We start from the raw sequence: 17,869 nt of genomic DNA, 5'->3' as shown, positions 1-17,869 counted from the left end.
AGCCCTTCAAGTTTTGTTTCTCTACCTGGTCCACCTACTTCTGTATACTTTTCAGAGTCCTTAGGTTATTCCTTTTGTAGTCTGTCCGGTTTTTTTTTTTTTTTTTTTTTCTTTTTCGTTTTTTGTTATGATCAGCAGAAAGATTGGCTTTAGTGGTCTCACTCTATCTTGTCTATAACACAAGTCCTGATTATTGATTTTTAAGATCTTTTCTTAGCTGTTTATCTAGTCTGGTGTGTTGTTTCCCCATCCCTACATCTTTTCTGCTACAAAAATGTACCTGGCTACCATTTGAGATACCCGTAAATGAGGTGCCTGGCTGGCTCAGTAGAGCATGTGCCTTTTGATCTCGGGGTCATGAATGCAAGAGTTGGGCATAGAGTTTAATCTTTAAAAAAAAGAAAAGAAAGAAATGCACAAATGGGAATTGTCTTGCAAGCTGATTCATGGTTGGACATAATCTATGTAAATTTAAAACAGATTGTAATATTCAGAGAAGTGTCTTTTTTCCACTTGTGATCCTAAATTGGATTTATAAATTCCTTTGTGACCTTTTGGTGCCTGCCTTTCATTAAATGGTTTATTACTGGGACAGATCATGTGCCAGGGTCTTTGCATAGGTTATCAATGACTGCAAGAAGCAAAAGCTGCAGGCAGTGTTGTTCTACAAACAACCATTAGAGGGGGCTGGCAGGCTTCTTTCTCTGTAGCTGGGGCTTGACTCCTGGAGACAGTAACCAACCATTGCAGCCCTTTGGCTTTCATTGGCCTCAGTACTTAGGACTCAGAGGGTTGCTTGCCATATGCCGTGGAGACCTGGACTATCTTATGCTAGCCAGGGTGGTTTAAAACAAGAATCACGTTTGTAACAGAAACTGCTTACGTGCTTTTTAATCCTTACATCTGCATATTCTCTAGTAGAGTTTTTCTCTAGTATTCTCTCAGGGAGAGGAGATTCAAGAGAATAGCCTTGAATTGTCAAGTTCTCATGGTCTAAAACTGAGCTTTATTAATTTAAATACCTCCACTACTAGAGTCCTTGGGGACATAGAAGGAACCATGTTTTATTTTACTTCATAGCTTTATTCAGCAAAATGGTAGTAGTGAGACTCAACTTGAAGTCGCTTTAAAACCAAGTCCTATGTTATTTTCTTTTTTCTTTTTTTTATTTTTTGGTGTTTATTTTTGAGAGAGAGAGAAACAGTGCGAGTGGGGAGGGCAAGAGAGACAGGGAGACACAGAATCCGAAGCAGTCTCCGGGCACTGAGCTGTCAGCACAGAGCCTGATGCAGGGCTCAAACCCATGAACTGCGAGATCATGCCTTGAGCCAAAGTTGGACGCTTAACCGACTGAACCACCGAGGTGTCCCAAGTCCTATGTTGTTTTCTATAGCATGGTTACCTCACCCAAAGCATTTGGTTCCTTAATAATTTAATTTTTGCTTGAGGCATTTAGTTCTTTTTTAAATTTTTTTTTATTAAAAAAGTTTTCTTTAATGTTTATTTTTGAAAGAGAGAGAGAGTGGGGGAGGGGCAGAGAGAAGAAGACACAGAATCCGAAGCAGGCTCTGGGCTCTGAGCTGTCAGCACAGAGCCCGACGTGGGACTCGAACTCATGGACCGCGAGATCATGACCTGAGCCAAAGTTGGACGCTTAACTGACTGAGGCTCCCCGAAGCGCCTGGCTTACAGCCCCAGGTCTCATCCTGAGATCCTCTCCCTAAGATGTACAGCTATGTCCGCCAGGAATAGAAGAAGAACTTGCCATTGAGACTCAGCTTAGGTAGGTTTGTAAATAACTTTGAGTCCCTAAAAGGAACTCTTCTGTACACAGATTACTCTTGGTGTTTGGCAATGTATTTGGGAAATGTACTTCTGGCCAGCAAAGCTCAGAGTAGATGGATGGGTTGTCAGGTTTCCCTAGTTTCTGGAGTTAGCTTGTCTGCTTTCAAAGCATGAAATCCTGCCTCAGGTCTTCCCAGTGATCAACAGTTTTCACTTCTTCTGAAAGTCAGACCTGCCTTAGCTCTTTCTTTAATTATCCTCTACATACATCGATCTCATGGCAGCTTTGTCTCTGTTTTGGGGGATACAAAGATGAATGCAATATAAGGCATAGTAGGGATGACCCTCAGGTTTCTGGACTGGGTGTTTGCTTCTTTACCAAAGTGAAAAGTACAGAAAATGGAGCTGGTTTGTTGGGAAGGACAGACCACTTTGGGATGTGCGGAGCTTGAAATGTGTCTGAGGTATTTTAGGTGGAGACGTCTAGGTGGCATTTGGTTACAGAGATCTGGAGCTCAGATCACATAACGTGAAAACACGGACTTATTAGCTAAAGTCTATAGTAGGGGACACGATTATGAGGTTTGGATGAGGAACTCAGTAAGCGGTCAGGTGAAAAATGGCACCATGGAAATGTTACAGAAGAAAAAACCTAGAAAGAGATGAAGAAGGAATAGTCAGACATGAGAATCAGAAAAGAATGGTGTCGTGGAACCTGCAGGGGTAGATAATTTTAAGGAGGGAGTGATCAACCATGTTAGATATGGCAGAGACAAGGTCGGAGAAGCATCCCCTAGAGTTGTCAATATGGAGGTCATCAGGCTCTTTAGCAAGAACAGTTTTGGTGATCAGTTGGGACAGGAGCCAAAGTGCCATGAGTTGAAAAGTGAAGGGGAGAAAGTAGAGACCATAAAAACTGGCTTGGTGATGATGTGAGGGGGATGTTTGTAACCCCCATCCCTTCACACTGGAACCTGTAGTGAGTGTGGTTCTGTGGTTTTGCTCCTGCAGTGTTCAGCTCTTTGGATGTAGGAGCAGAGAACTCGCTTGGTTGGTTTAACCCCACTTCTGCTTCACTGAGAAAATTATCCAAAATGAACTCCTTTCCCTTCAGATCCCCTCAGATTTGCTTTTTCTTTTCCACATTGCTGCGGTGTCAGTGGAACGTGAGCCCCTTTGCTGAGACTTTCAACTTTGTTTTTCCCTTTCACTCCTATAATTTTGGTCTCTCCTTATGCTTATCTCCTTAGCTGGCAAACATGTTCTGGGGCCCCCCAGAACCTACCCTTCTCAGGCTGTAACTGCTTTTTTACTTCCACCGGTCAAGAGGTTATTTTGGTCTGTGATGTGGAGCAGAACCAGACCCGTGGCTGTTGTGAATAGCAGAGGTCAGTCTCTAACAGCCAGCTAATCTGTGCAGCCTCGTGGGAATCGAGCGTGGCCTCAGGCCTTGTGTCCTCCTCAGGCTGCACCTGTAGTGATGCTTCATCTGACTACTCGGAGCTGTGTTGTTTGAGCTTTGTGCATCCAGGAGCTGCTGCAGTCCCCAATACATCAGCTGCTTTTCCTGACCACGCTGTGGCTTTTGGCCCTTTAGGTTCCACAGCCCCTGTGGCTTATTATCCGCTTGCTCTCATCTGTCTGCTTGATTCAACAGTGCCGGTGGAAGGAGCATATTTTGCAGGTACCAGATTCAGAGCTGGGGCTGTTGCTGACAGCATTCCTCCTCCACCCCCAGGATGCCTTCCCAGTGCTGCTCAGACTTCTTCATGGTGGCTCCAGCATCTGGTGAGGAACCAGTCCACTGCTATGCCAGGAAAGACAGCACGGATCATATGAACCTCATGTTTCACTTTAGACACGTGTTGGGTGTCTTTCTGGTGCTCAAACTTTTGGGCACTTTTCAGATTCAATCAGAGAGCACTTAATGGTAGCAGTACCTCTGTGAAGCATTTTGATGTAGAGGAGGTAGCCATTCATAAAAAAACATGGGTAAAGCAGCCCTAAGGATCTTCCTTACATTCCTCTGGAGTTATCCGGTATCATGCTGGTCTTTGCTTTTGGTAATGATATACCAAATTAGGTTTGCAGGGAACTTTCATCTTCCTGAGAATTAAAGTTGCCAAATTATTCTGATTGGTCTTTCGTCTCCTTTAAGTCTTTGATTTATACTACATGTTATAAACGAAACGTGTTAGTTGTCTGACTTTGCCTTTCCATCCTTTGCTCCACATCCCACCCTCAAACCTAGTCTTCCATTCCCTCCTGCCCATCTCCATTGAATCAGTGTTGTAGAACAGAAAGCCAGTCGGGCTAACTTCCTTCTCTCTCGCACATGTCACTTGCCATCTTTTAACTGGTCTTTCACAAGGATCCTCTGAAAAACCCTCTGTGCCCCAAGCACAGACTCCATTGCTTTTACTTTTGCATCTGCCTCTTGGACCCTCCTCATATGTTGTTTCATCAGACACAGACCAAATCTAAATTTGCTTTGGTGCCAGAAGAGCTGAGGTTCGTTTGAACAAAGAATATCAATACGAACTGTACTGAAAACAACAGTTCGTTTAAAATCTGAGGGGCAGTGGAGAGGATGCCTTTCAAAAGCCTAACAGCTTTCAAGTCAAATATAGGGGAGTTTTCAGATCAAAATTTCGTTCCCATTTGTTGTTAGATTGCCTGATGCTGCCACTCATGGCTCCCAAAAATTTCTAAGCTGCATTAACGGGGTCATTATCGTAAATGCCTCACTTCCAAGTGACTTGATTCTGGTGAAATCTCATTAGGATTAAGAATGTTTGAATTGTGGGGCGCCTGGGTGGCTCAGTCGGTAGAGCATCCGACTTCGGCTCAGATCATGATCTTGTGGTCTGTGAGTTCGAGCCCCGCGTCGGGCTCTGTGCTGGACGGGCTCTGAGCCTGGAGCCTGCTTCATGTTCTGTGTACCCCCCCCCCGCCCCTCCCCCACTCATGCTGTCTCTCTCTCTCAAAAATAAACATTAAAAAAAAAAAGAATGTTTGAATTGTTAATATTTTGTATTTTGTTTTCTGAGATTGGGTTTTATTTTAGCTTACAATTTCAGTTCATCTAAATTTTGTGTTCTGTACATGTGATGTTTGACTGTATCCATTATTATTATGGAAATTCTCAGTGTGGTGTGCTTTCCTTGTGGATTTTTTTATATTAAAAACATAAGATAAAGACCGTTTTTGAAGATTTTAATAAAGTGATGACACCGCATTAAACAAAAGTTTATCTTCTCCACAGTTACTCCTCAGCCCCCATAATCCAGTTGTCATCACAATCGTCATTCCATCAAACTCCTTGCACGGGCCACCAGTGCCCTCTTTTTTTTGGAAAATCCAGTGGCTTGTATACAGTCAACCTACTTTCCCGTCTTCAGCATGTGACATTGTTGCTAATACCCTCTTCCTGGAACTTTTCCCTAACACCACTCTCCTAGGTTTTCTTTGTCTGTGCTCCTCCCTCCCCTCGTCCCCCTCCTCCACCTCCTTCCCCACCTTCTTGCCCTGACCGTTGAACAGAGATGCTTTATGGTGCTCTGTCCTGGGTCTTCACTTACTCTGTAGTTAGTTGATCTCTGCCTGTGATACCCACTCCCATGGTTTTGCCTAACTCCTTGCTAATATGTCCAGCTCTGGTCTTTTTCTTTAGTTCTAGATCACACTAAGAACTAAAACTAGACAAACAGCTGGACCGAGACCTCTTTGTTCTTCCAAAACCACACAAACTCAATTCAGATTTCAAGTAATATATTTTTGCCAAACAGGCCAAGAACATGACAATGAACCCTGACTCTTCTCTTTCCTTCACCCTGCTCTCACCCAGCTAAGGCAGTTGTCAGATCCTGTTGACTATACCTCGGGGTGACCAGAGCATCTCACAAGCCCAGCCTCTCATTGCCAGCCTTGCTGCCGCTACCCAAGTTTATGGCCTCTTATTCTCACCTGTGAGCGTATCACTTCTCTCCTTGGTTCTTCCCAGTGTCCAGAGAGTCATATGCAGCCTGTTGGTAGTTGAATCCCCATGTCGTCTTGTCCTGGATGACTCAGCCTCGTGTCCCACAGCCTCTCAAGCCACCATTTCCTAAAACTCCATAATTTTTGTTCTTCTGGCCATTTACTTATGCCGTTCCTGCCCTGCCTGGCCATTTCTTCTCATCATTTGCCTAGAAAACCTTTCAGGGCCCAGGATAAGGGTTTTCTCCCATGTGAAGTCATCTTCGAGTCTAGAATAAATGTTGAGGGATTATGAGGAGTAGAATTTAACTACAAGTGCCTTAATGATGACTGCCATTTGTGGGGAAATTGCTCTGTGACAGTCATCATTTTGAATACTGAATACTAGAAGCAGATGGTTAACACGAGCTTTGATGGCAGAGTCCCAGCTCTGCCATTCACTAGCTGTGTAACCTTGGGCAAGTTATTTACCATCTCAGCCTCTATTAAGTCTGAGGGTTCAATGTGCTTGCCATATGGGAAGTAAGCAATAAATGGTAGCTGCTGGCACTATAAACGGAAAGATGTTCATCCCTCCTAACCCCCTGGCGAGATATTAAGTTCTATTGTCATTCCTGTTTTACAGATGGTGAGACCGAGGCTTAGGGAGGTTGGGTAATGTGCTGCTTCCCCAGATGTGGCTGTGGGCATGTGGCTTATTCATCTGTTTATTTCACAATGTCTTTAAGCTCAATAAATATTTACGGAGTTGAATTGAAAGATGAATCTGGAGCTCCTGGGTCAGATTGAGAGGGAAATTTAGAAATTGTCACCACAGAGGGGTGGTAATTGAAGCTGTTCTTTTTTCTTTTAAGTCCTATCACCTTTGAGAGTCCACACATCTCAACCACCTCTTTACCAATGAGCCAGCTGATGCCTTGTAACAGGAGATAATTATTACCATCAACTGTTACTTACAGTTTTTGTTAAAATTGGCTTGTATTTGTCTTCTTTCCCCAACTGAATTGTAAACTCCTTGTGGTCAGAGGACTGTACCTTATACTACTGTGCATTAAACCCTGTTCCCTCCTAGCCCTGTTTTTTGTTTCTAAGATAACAAGTCAAATCTGACATTTAATATTAATCTCAAAAAGGAATTCTCAGGCATTTCTAAGTGATACCGACCAGCCAAGGTTATTTTATTAATCTTTCTTTACTTTCTGTTATCTGGATTAAGAAAACATTATTTTCTTCACGTTTTCCAGATAAAATTTATTAAAACTGCACCTCTGCTATTTGTTCCATTTCTTTCAGTCCACACCTCTGTGATCTTTAGGATTCTAATACGCATTTGTATCCTCCCAAAAGTCTCCAACATAGGCTCTCCTATTCCCATTCTCTCATTTTACAGTTGAAGAAACGGAGGGCCAAGTTCCAGGTGGTTCTCCCATTTGTTATCTGACACAGTGTTCTCTAAACAGCTTGGTCAAGACTCAAGATTTTGAGGGGAATAAGAGTTTTAAATGCTTTGTACTTTTCTTTTGACAGAGCTGAAAAGCTTCAGCTGCTGAACCACAGGCCTATGACTGCTGTTGAGATCCAGCTGGTGAGTGAAGGAGGCTTGAACGTGAGAGGATTGGCTTCTGGGTCTGAGAGGGAGGAAGGGTGATAAAGGCTGAGAACGGACAAGACTGGAACTGCCATTTCTTGAGAAGACTGCCCAAATACCCTATTTTATAAGTGAAAGGAGACCATACCAGTTGGATCCTACTTAGTATGGACTTAGTGAAAGTAGAAGACTGGACGAAATTTAATTCTTTCCTTCGGGTTTAGGCCTGTGACTTGGCAGCTCTTTGTCTCCCTTGATGTCCTACCCCATTCTGACCACTGCTTTCCTGTAGGAGTTATTGCCAACCAGATGTTGCATAAAAACAATAGACTCACCATGACTCTGGCAGAATTTCTCTTCCCCGACTCCCACCCTTCGATCCCACTCTTCCTGTTTCTGTTCTTGGTTCACGGAGCACATGTGTACCTTCCCCACATGCTCTCTTTCTCTCTCAGCCTCCTGGCCCAGTCTCCCAAGCCAGAAGCCTAGAAGACATTCTCTCCCTTTGATTCCGTATGCACTTTGTCCCCAGGTTCCATTGCTCCTGTCTTGTTCTCTCTTCTCCCTCCGGCACTGTGTTAATTTCTGTCATTTCTCAGTGCGGCTCTTGGAGTTGTTCTCTCATCTTCCCTGCCTCAGCCTGCCCCCTCCAACCCACCTTCTACATCACTGTGTTTTTTTTTTTTTAACGTTTTTTTTTTTTATTTTATTTTTTGAGACAGGGAGAGACAGAGCATGAACAGGGGAGGGTCAGAGAGAGGGAGACACAGAATCTGAAACAGGCTCCAGGCTCTGAGCTGTCAGCACAGAGCCCGATGCAGGGCTCGAACTCACGGACCGCGAGATCATGACCTGAGCTGAAGTCGGCCGCTTAACTGACTGAGCCACCCAGGGGCCTCTCTACGTCACTGTTAAAACCACACACTTGATCATCTTGTTTCCCTGCATAAGCTCATTCATTGGAGCCTCATCACTTGCACTGTCTGCACAGCAGTCACAGTATCAAGCTCTAGAATTATGCAAGGCAGCAAGAGTAGAAGCCACACGTGGTATAAGGAGAATGTGAAAATGAGGCCCGGTGAGACAAACCGCGTGGTTGCTGTATTAATTGGTGTGCGGGGGCAGTTTCCCTCTCCTGTAGAGGGCAGAGAGGATCGTTAAGCTACAACTATTAGGCCATTTAACTGCCAGTAAAAAAAACAAAAAAAAACTGGAGAATTAACAAATAGGAACAAAGGAGTTTGCAGAGTCAGTTTTAGAAGTACTTAACTTTGTCAAATTTGCTTCAGAAAAGTGTGGAAGAAAGTAGCCAGAAATACCTATGATGTTTAGATTGCTTTAAAAGAACCTTATTTTTAAAGGGTCATGGGTTATTTAATTTTGGACTAAAACTTTTATTGACTTCCCAGTGTTGTTTCTGTCCTTGAAAATGCACCCAAAATTAAATTAGAAAAATTCCTTCCATAAAGGGTGACTTTCTGGGGGAACTGGCCTTTAGGCTAAAAAGAGATCTTTTCTCTTTTTTTTTTGTACCCTTATTCTGGTGCTTTCGACTATGTTGGAGATTCAGCTTAGAAAAGAACAAACAAATCAGCAAGAAACTAATCTGTGTCCCTCTGGGTTAAAGATCACATGTTGTGTCTCCTCCAACTTTAATCAGCAACATATGTTATTCATGGCATAATGACAGATGGAGAGAGAAGATGAGGAGGGTTAGCGTGACCTCATCTCAGAGCCAGTAGAAAGCTCTATCATTACTTGGGACGATTAGCTGTTATTGAGAGTGCCTGCTATATGCCGGGGCTTTGTGTAGGTCACCTTTAACACCCTCACCATAGTCTTGGCTAACGAGTGGCTAATTGGGTCTGATTCAGAAGGCTTACTTTTTCCTCCAAGCCATATGCTTTTTACAGGGTGAGAAGAAAGATGTGTGTGGCGTCCACTCAAATGTTTATTCTCTTCTTTTTAAAAACAATTTTTTTTTAACGTTTATTTATTTTTGAGACAGAGAGAGACAGAGCATGAACAGGGCAGGCACAGAGAGAGAGGGAGACACAGAATCCGAAACAGGCTCCAGGCTCTGAGCTGTCAGCACAGAGCCCGACGCGGGGCTCAAACCCACGGACTGTGAGATCATGACCTGAGCAAAGTCGGACGCTTAACCGACCAAGCCACCCAGGCGCCCCTATTCTCTTCTTTTCACAGATAAGTAGTAGGTCTTGATAAAAACTATGTATATTTCCCAGCGGTTGGACCATTTTGTAACCAGATTTTCCCCAGCCTGGAATTTGGCCACAAAGGGTACAAAAACATTTACCACGGCTTGTAGCAGTATCTCTTCTCACAAGAGGAGGATAAAAAATGAGGTCTTCACACCGAGTGGAAAGTGCAAAGGACTTGAGAATTTCTCTGCATTAACTTTACAGCCATTTATTCTCCCTGCATCCAGAAGTAATGTCAGCATCCACCATTTGTTAGTATTCAGTTTTGGAGGCTGAGGCTTCTTTTAGTTATACCTCAGCCATGGTTTGTTGTGATCCTCAGATCCACAGACCTGCTGTCTGGGAGGAAATGAGGAAGCCACCAGCTTCTGTGATTTCTGCCATACCCTGGCGTGTACATTTATTCAGGGCAGTTTGTGAGCTCTCTAGACTGAAGACAGGACAGTGAACCCCGTGACCTCATATGCCACTATCCTGAACAACACTATCATATAAGTCTGTTACAAGGTAGGGATTATAAAATGTTTTGGAATATATAAAATTTTATGGCTTATGAAACACTGTAATATGTGTTCTCTTTTAGTCCTTACTGTTGGTGTTACTTTCATTTCACATTAGAGAATAATTGAAATTTACAGAGGTTAAGTGAACTTTTCTGGGTCAAAGAGCTAGAAGTATCTGTAGTTACTAGATTTTAGTTGTTTTGGGGAAAGTAGGAAGTTAGACTTGGCAGCTTAGAATGAGAAACAACCATTTTTGGAGTATAGCAGCCCAGTTTGACAGCCCCTAGGGAATTGATATGGTCTTTGTGATAAAAATTTATTGCTGGCCCATCTGCAAATACTTTGGTTTTTGACATTTCTTTTGCCTTTATATTCCGAACAATTTGAAACCTTGAGTGTTTGAGAATATTGAGATCATGCTTTGTATTTCTTTATTTGGGCTCAGTTTCTTCTGTGTTGGGAAGAAAAGGTGAGGAGTAATACAGTTAATAGCATTTTACCTTAGTGATCCAAGAAGGCTTAGTAAATTTTTGGTGTCTGCAAGTTTCTTTTTTGTGTATATGTATTTCATTCTGCTTAATGAAGTTTAGGTTTTCTTCCTGTGACTAGGAATCTTGGTTTGAAAAGGAAAGTTCCTGACCCTGAGGGTTTGTGTGCTGATGAAAGCTTCTACTTTTGGCAAACTTGGCAAAATTTGAAAGCTCATTGGCCCTGTTGTCATGAACACGCCTAGTAGACACCCGATCATTGTTGTATCTGCCAAATCCAGAGACAGGGACATAAGAAGGTGCCTTGTTCAAGTCTTCTCTCTTTGGTTTTCTAAAGATGAAGGCCTCTCAGAGGTCATATAACTAAAACTAAACTCAAACCAGTGTATTCTAGTTTGCATCTCTGAGAGAGGAAATAATAGAAACCTCCTACTGGAGGGCATGGTGTTCCAGAAAGAGGTGGAATTCAAAGTCAAAAGACCTTGCGCTATTTACTGTGAGACCCAGATCAGGTTTTGTTTATAATGCTAAGCCTCTACTTACTCATCTGTAAATTGTCCTGACTTTATGGACCACATGTTTGAGAAGCTCTGGTGGCAGTGATTCTGGGAAAGGCCCTGTACAAATACTGGTGGGAGGCTGTCCCTGTTCTGAGACTAGTCTAAATCCTCTTTCCCATTCCCCTGAGGCAGGAAGCAGTTCATAATTAACCACCTACACTAATTTATAAATTTGGAGACATTCTTCTCTCAGCTGGAGATCATCTTTTCTTAGAATTGAATAATCAAATCCGATATATCCCATTTCTTCCTCCTTCATATTTTGGAGACAGTCTATGTTAGATTATTTCCTTTCATATCCTAATTTTGCATGTCTGGTTTAAAAAATGGGATTCTGGGGATTGTTTCTTGTTCAGTAGAGGTTACATTTTACAGAGCCTTTTAATCTTTAGGAAATGGTCATTCTATTAAACAGCATGATGGGAAGTAGCCCCGTTGGTTCACTCAGGATCTTCTCCACCCTAGAACACCCAGACTATTCTCTAGTTATAGAAGCATTATAGAAACAACGATGTTTTTCCACGAGTTTGTAGTATGATCTTGGACACATCACCTGGCTTTATTAGCTTCTATACTGTTGTCAATAAAGTCCGGCAGTCAGACCGAAATCCTTTTCAGGATTGTAAGCCCTGCCGGTCATCTTGCTTTACTTAAATCTGCTAGGATTTCTTTCTTGAATTCCTCTTGGTCTTAGTTGCCAAATTTCAGAGATTGCTGTGGGGAAATGCCACAGAACAGAACCCTGGACACCTTTAGCTGTTTGTGATCGACAGCTAGTGCCACTATGTGAACATGGTTAAGACTGCCTGTGTATTGCTGTTAAAAACACTGTTGACTATGTTTGTATTCATAATATCATTCATTAATATATTGAGAACTAGAGGGGAGGCTAATAAAACTGGCTCAGAATCGTGGACCATCTGTGCGTAGATTTCCGGGACACGTCAAACTGCGCTTTAAGTGGACCTTTAGTGGAGCAGCGGGGGATTGTTTCCCAGCCGTCACTCATCAGACTGTTGTTCCACATTCCAGGAGATGACCAGGACCACGTGGTGTGTGCTTGATTGGTTGTAGGTGTTCGTGTTGGGGAGGCCCAGCATGGGGCTCTCGTTCTGCCCTTTGCCATATTGTTGTGAAGGCTGAAAGAAATAACAGATAGGAAGTGCTATGTGCAGCGCCAGGCACATGAGCTCCCTAAAGAGCTGTTAGTGGTGGTGGGAGTGGGGATGAGAAAAAATAGATAAACCATTTGGCACACAGTGGGCAATCATCAAATGAGTTGTTGATACAATTCATAAGTCACAGCTGTGCTTATTGTGAAATACAAAAGTATATAAAGTGCCATTTCACTCCCCAGGGGTGTGTTTTCTTTGCACATACAACATATTCATGTGCGCATGTGGATGGGTAGAGAACTGTTAGGGTTTTCTGTTTCTTTGAAGAAAAATGCTAACCTGCAACTTACTTTTTACATTGACCCATTTTGAGCCATCACATGGGAATTGGATCTGGCTTCTCCGCTCTGTTGGAGCCAGGGTGGAGAGGACCTGGAGACCTGAGGGGGGCTCAGGAGCCAGGCCTAGAGCTGTGTGTGCCAGAGGCCAGCAGACTGGGAACAGCATGGGTGGAGGAGGGCAGGAGTGGACCCCGCCTGTGCAGCTCCTCCATAAATAACCCCTGGAGGTTTTCTTTTCTTCTGCAGATAGTAGAAGAGAGTGAAGAACGGCTCACGGAGGAGCAGATCGAAGCCCTCCTCCACACCGTCACAAGCATTCTGCCTGCAGGGCCAGAGGCTGAACAGAAGAAAAATACGAATGACGTGACAATGGATGAAGAGGACCCAGCATAGAGGAGCACAGCTGGCCCAACCACCTCATGAAGCTGAAAGGCCCAGCAGCCATTTCCCAGACATTCAGAGGATTGTTCATTTGGTTGTACCCTCTATCCCAGCAGGCCTGATTTCATGGTTAGTTGGATAAATCACAAAAATAAGCTAAAAAGTACTTGTGCCTCTGGGAGATGAAACATGGTGAAGACAGGCTGAGGTTGTCAGGGCAGAGAGCTAAAGAGAGGAGGACAGAGCCAAAGAGGACAATGACTGTGGAACCCTCTGTGGTCAAAATATTTCTTCTGTGGCCTTTGCCCCAGTTGTGGGAAGGCCCCCATACACAGCTGGTAAAGTACTTGTGTTGCCTTTGATGGGCTGTGTCCTAATTAGTTTCATCTGCTTCCCTAGGAGCTTCCCAAGCAGGGGCTCTGAGCACTGTTGGGATGAGAGCAGAGTTAAGAGAATCCCGTTAGATGACTAGAAACTCCCAGAGCAGCAGATAGTTGCTTTTTTTTTTTTTTTTTTTAATTTTTTTTTTTTAACGTTTATTTATTTTTGAGACAGAGAGAGACAGAGCATGAACGGGGGAGGGTCAGAGAGAGGGAGACACAGAATCAGAAACAGGCTCCAGGCTCCGAGCTGTCAGCGCAGAGCCCGACGCGGGGCTCGAACTCATGGACCACGAGATCGTGACCTGAGCCCAAGTCGGCCGCTCAACCGACTGAGCCACCCAGGCGCCCCGCAGATAGTTGCTTTAGGTTAAAATGAGCCACTGAATTTGGCTTACCTCAGAGGAATCTTTTCCTCGAGAACATTGGAGATAAGAGAACAGCCTGGCCAACCCTTGATCGGGTCTGAAGGCTTGTTTCCTTTGCTGGCAGGGGTGGTGTTTACCAGATCACACTATTCAGTCTTAAATGTTAGGGTACCGACCGGCCCATTCCAGTTGAAAAGCGGCACTCCAGACTGAATGACAGCTCAGCAGAAGAACAGCATTGGCCGCCTTTCTAATGACCTTCGGTTTCCTGCCCTGAGACAGGAGCCCTGAGTAGACACCTTTGTGTCAAGTCTGGGTGAACTTCATTTGCATGATGGGCAAATTGTCTGCATCTTTTGAAAGGGGTCAGTTATATAGCTCTTCATGGATAAAATACGGAGAAACCGGAGATTGGTTCCTAAGAATTTGAATTTGTTAGCTGTTGCAAGTGTGTATCAGTTTTTTAATTTAAAATATTAGGATAATTACCATGTGAAGAACTTATTGATACTGAGGCTTTGGAGAGTTCAGTAGCTCCAGATGTGTGGTTGCCCTAATCCTAGGAATGTTGCTGAAAATTAATTTTCCACATTCGCTCTGCTCCTGACTTGGGGAAGAAAATGCCCACAGACGTTAATTTTCCAAATTGGTACTTATTTTGTTGTGAGATTACATATTTTCAGTGCTGCTGTTAACTGGATGACTTCCCACCCCCTTGCAATTTCCAGGTTGTTTCAACCTCCCTACCACCCCTGCCAGTTGCACTCATGTCTTTCTTAACCTTATCATCTGAGGATCACCTGAGATGTGTTTACAGGCAAAACTGGAATTCACAGGGCATTTGTATTGAAGTCTCTTGTCTGTATTGGGAATTTTACCAGGAATTGTTGATTTTTCTTGTCAAGGCATCACATGGGTACCTATGCCACTGTTTCATTTAACTGTGAGTGTGTTTGATGTATTTTTTTTAATGGATTAACCTAATTAATAATAAATTGTTTCCAAGTGACCACCAATTTTTGGTATTTTTATAAATCTCTTAAGAGTTTGTTTTGCCATGGATAGAAAGTGAAATCTGACTTGAAAGCTAAAATGTGTGATTTTTTTTTGTTAAAAAAATCTATTTAGGTCTAAATTCTATTTTAGATTGCGGGAAAATTTTACATTTCTGTATTTGGGGCCTGAATTTAACCTCAGTTTTTGATAAAGCCAGGCAGGCTCTGGAAGGCTTAACCTTTATAGGAAACGTATTCTGTATAATATTCCTGTCACATTAACAACATTTAAGAATTAAGATAATTTATGGAGTGGACCAAGATGGTGGCTCCTGTGGATCTGGAATTGAAGAAGGCCTTCACAGAGCTTCAAGCCAAAGTTATTGACACTCAGCAGGTGAGGCTTGCAGACATACAGATTGAACAGCTAAACAGAACGAAAAAGCATGCATATCTTACAGGTACAGAGATTATGACTTTGATAGAGGAGATTAACATGTATGAAGGTGTAGGAAGAATGTTTATTCTTCAGTCCAGAGAGGTAATTCACAAGAGAAACAGAAAATAGCAGAAGAAAAAATTAAAGAATTGGGACAGAAAAAACCCTACCTGGAGCGGAGTGTGAAGGAAGCTGAGGACAACATCCGGGAGATGCTGATGGCACGAAGGGCACAGTAGGAAACCTCTAGTGGAAGCTTCCTGCCCCCTTCCATTCCTCGCCAGGGCAGAGGGGCCTGTGTGGGGAAACATCCTCTCTTCTGCCCTGATGGACTTCTTATTTGAATGATCTGGTGGCCCTATGCTTTCTACTTCACCCTGATCCCCTTTCCGATCCTGGCTTTGCCTGCCACCCTTGCCCAGGATACTCTTCTCCCCTGTGGGTGAGTCACGAACTCCCAGGAGAGGCAAGATGGGAGCCAGGACAGATAGGGGAGCTCTGCCCAAACCTGTTAGTTATGCTGGTTAGACCAATAAAAGGCACCTGTCCGCCCCCTGCCCCCCACCCCCCCCCCCCACACACACACAAAAGATAATTCATGTACAAAACTTAACCAGGATCACATCTAGGAAGGAGAGCTGGGGAGTCTGGGAATTTTACTTTCCATTTTACATCTTTCTGTGTGGTTTTAGTTTTTGACCATGTGACAGTTTTATTCTTAAAAAAAAAAGTATGTCCATTTGTTTATTGTTTATTGGCCTCTGAAAATTTCTGAATATGTACTTGACAGTTGAATTATGTCCCAAACAGAGGCTGGCTGACACCCAGTCCAGTCACCCAAGGAGAGGCAGCTCTGAGGGCAACTGGAACAGGCACATGATTTTTAGTTCAATCTGTCTTCCTTTGTTATTCCAGACTTTCCTAGGCTCTTAGTTTTGTTTTGTTTGTTTTTGAGGGGAAAACCCTAGTTTTTGACCCAGGAAGATGTTTTAGTTATCTGTCAAGATACTTCTGAGCTTTTGAAAAATCGACTCCCAGTTACAGGTTTACCCAAATGCTTCTCTTGCCCCCTTTTGCTTAAATGTTGCAGTATGATGCACTGTCCCCTCTGAGGACTTCCCATTTATTCCTAAAGTAACGGGTACCATTTCCCTAAGTAATCATTGTGTGACTATACCATTTCTCAAGAGGTTATAGCCTAGTGAGAGGTGAGTAAATTAATGCTCCAGATATTCTTTGCTAAATTATTTTCTCCCCTGAAACTAAATTTAACACCCATTTGTGTAAATGGATCATTTCCACAAATGGATCATTTGTGTAAATGGATCAGTAAATTGTAAAGCACATCACATACTCTGAAAAAAATTATCAACCTTATTTAATTATACAATGAATAAAGGGGATAAAAGGAAGTAAAACTGCCTAGATATCCTTTTGTATATTTTTTTAAATTCAGGGGTTTTGAGTATATCACAAGGTTGTACAACTATCATTCCTGCCTAATTCCAGAATCTTTTCCAGAAGAAGCCCCATACCCACTAGCAGTCACTTTTCATTCACATTTCCCCATAGCCCCCTGACAACCACTAATCTTTCTACTATATATTTGCCTATTCTGGTCATTCCATATAGATTAAATCTGGCTTCTTTCATTTAGCATATTTTCAAGGTTCAGCTATGTTGTGCCATTCCTTTTTATGGTGGAATAATGGTTTGTTGAATGGATACACCATTTTTTATCCATTCATCAGTTGGTGGATATTTGGGTTGTTTTTACTCTGGCTGTTATGAATATGCTGTTGTGAACAAATTTTTGTTGACCTACGTTCCCCTCTCTCTTGCATATACCTAAAAGTGGAATTGTTAGGTCATATGATAACTCTGTTTAACTATTTGATGAATTGCCACACTGTTTTCCATAGCACCTGCACCATACCATGTTTCTACCAGCGGTGCATGATGGAATCCAATCTCTCTCTTGTTTTTGTCCCTCGTATTGATTATAACCATCCTAGTGGTTGTGAAGTGCTGTCTCAGTGTGGTTTCGATCTGTAATTCCCTAATGGCTATTAAAGTTGAGTATCCTTTCATGTCCTTACTTGTGGATATTTATATATTCTTTGAAGAAATGCCTATTGAAAGCCTTTGCACTTAAGAAAAAACATTATTTTTTCAAGGAGTTTTAGATTCACAGTGAAATTGAGCAGAAAGTACAAAGAATTCCCATATAGCCCCTTGCCCTCCTTGCCCCCCCCCTCCCCCAACAGCTTCCCCTATTATTAACATCTGCATTAGTATGGTATGTTCATTAAATTGATGAGCCAATGTTGATCTACTTTTACTACATAAAGTCCCTAGTTTACACTAGGGTTCATTCTTTGTGTTGTACAGTAAAGAGTGCAGGAGTGCATGCATAGACTGGGTTTTGACAAGTACAAAAATCTATTATGCTATTATCAGAATATTTTCTGAAAACACCTTGTGCTCCACTGTTCATTTCCTCCCTTTCCCCAAATCCCTTACAATCACTGGTATTTTTACCGTCCCCATAGTTTTGCCTTTTTCAGAATGTCACATAGTTGGAACCATAGAGGATGTGGCCTTTACAGATTGGATTTTTCACTTAGCAGTAGGTGTTTAGGGTTACTCCATGTCATTTCATAGCATGATAGCTCATTTCTTTTTATTATTGAATGATATTCCATTGTCTAGATGTACCAGTTTGT

General features: G+C 42.7%; 1 protein-coding gene and 1 pseudogene across 4 annotated transcripts in view; both read left to right on the top strand.

Annotated features, from left to right (window-relative positions):
* The window catches only part of LOC123588705 (CGRP receptor component), a 46,369-nt gene extending 33,046 nt beyond the window's left edge, over nt 1–13,323 (top strand). For all 4 annotated transcript variants that reach the window (XM_045459828.1, XM_045459825.1, XM_045459827.1 and 1 more), the window contains 2 exons: nt 7,291–7,348; nt 12,827–13,323. In XM_045459828.1, the coding sequence (XP_045315784.1) occupies nt 7,291–7,348; nt 12,827–12,973 (205 nt within the window). In that variant the 3' untranslated portion in view covers nt 12,974–13,323. The remainder of the gene's footprint in view (nt 1–7,290; nt 7,349–12,826) is intronic.
* A 374-nt stretch (nt 13,324–13,697) lies between these two features.
* Nucleotides 13,698–17,237, top strand: LOC123588707 (annotated as a pseudogene).
* Nucleotides 17,238–17,869: the final 632 nt, after the last annotated feature.

Source organism: Leopardus geoffroyi, chromosome E3 (genome assembly GCF_018350155.1).
Source record: "Leopardus geoffroyi isolate Oge1 chromosome E3, O.geoffroyi_Oge1_pat1.0, whole genome shotgun sequence".
In the NCBI taxonomy this organism is placed as follows: domain Eukaryota; kingdom Metazoa; phylum Chordata; class Mammalia; order Carnivora; family Felidae; genus Leopardus; species Leopardus geoffroyi.
This window is presented reverse-complemented; position numbering and strand designations above follow the sequence as displayed.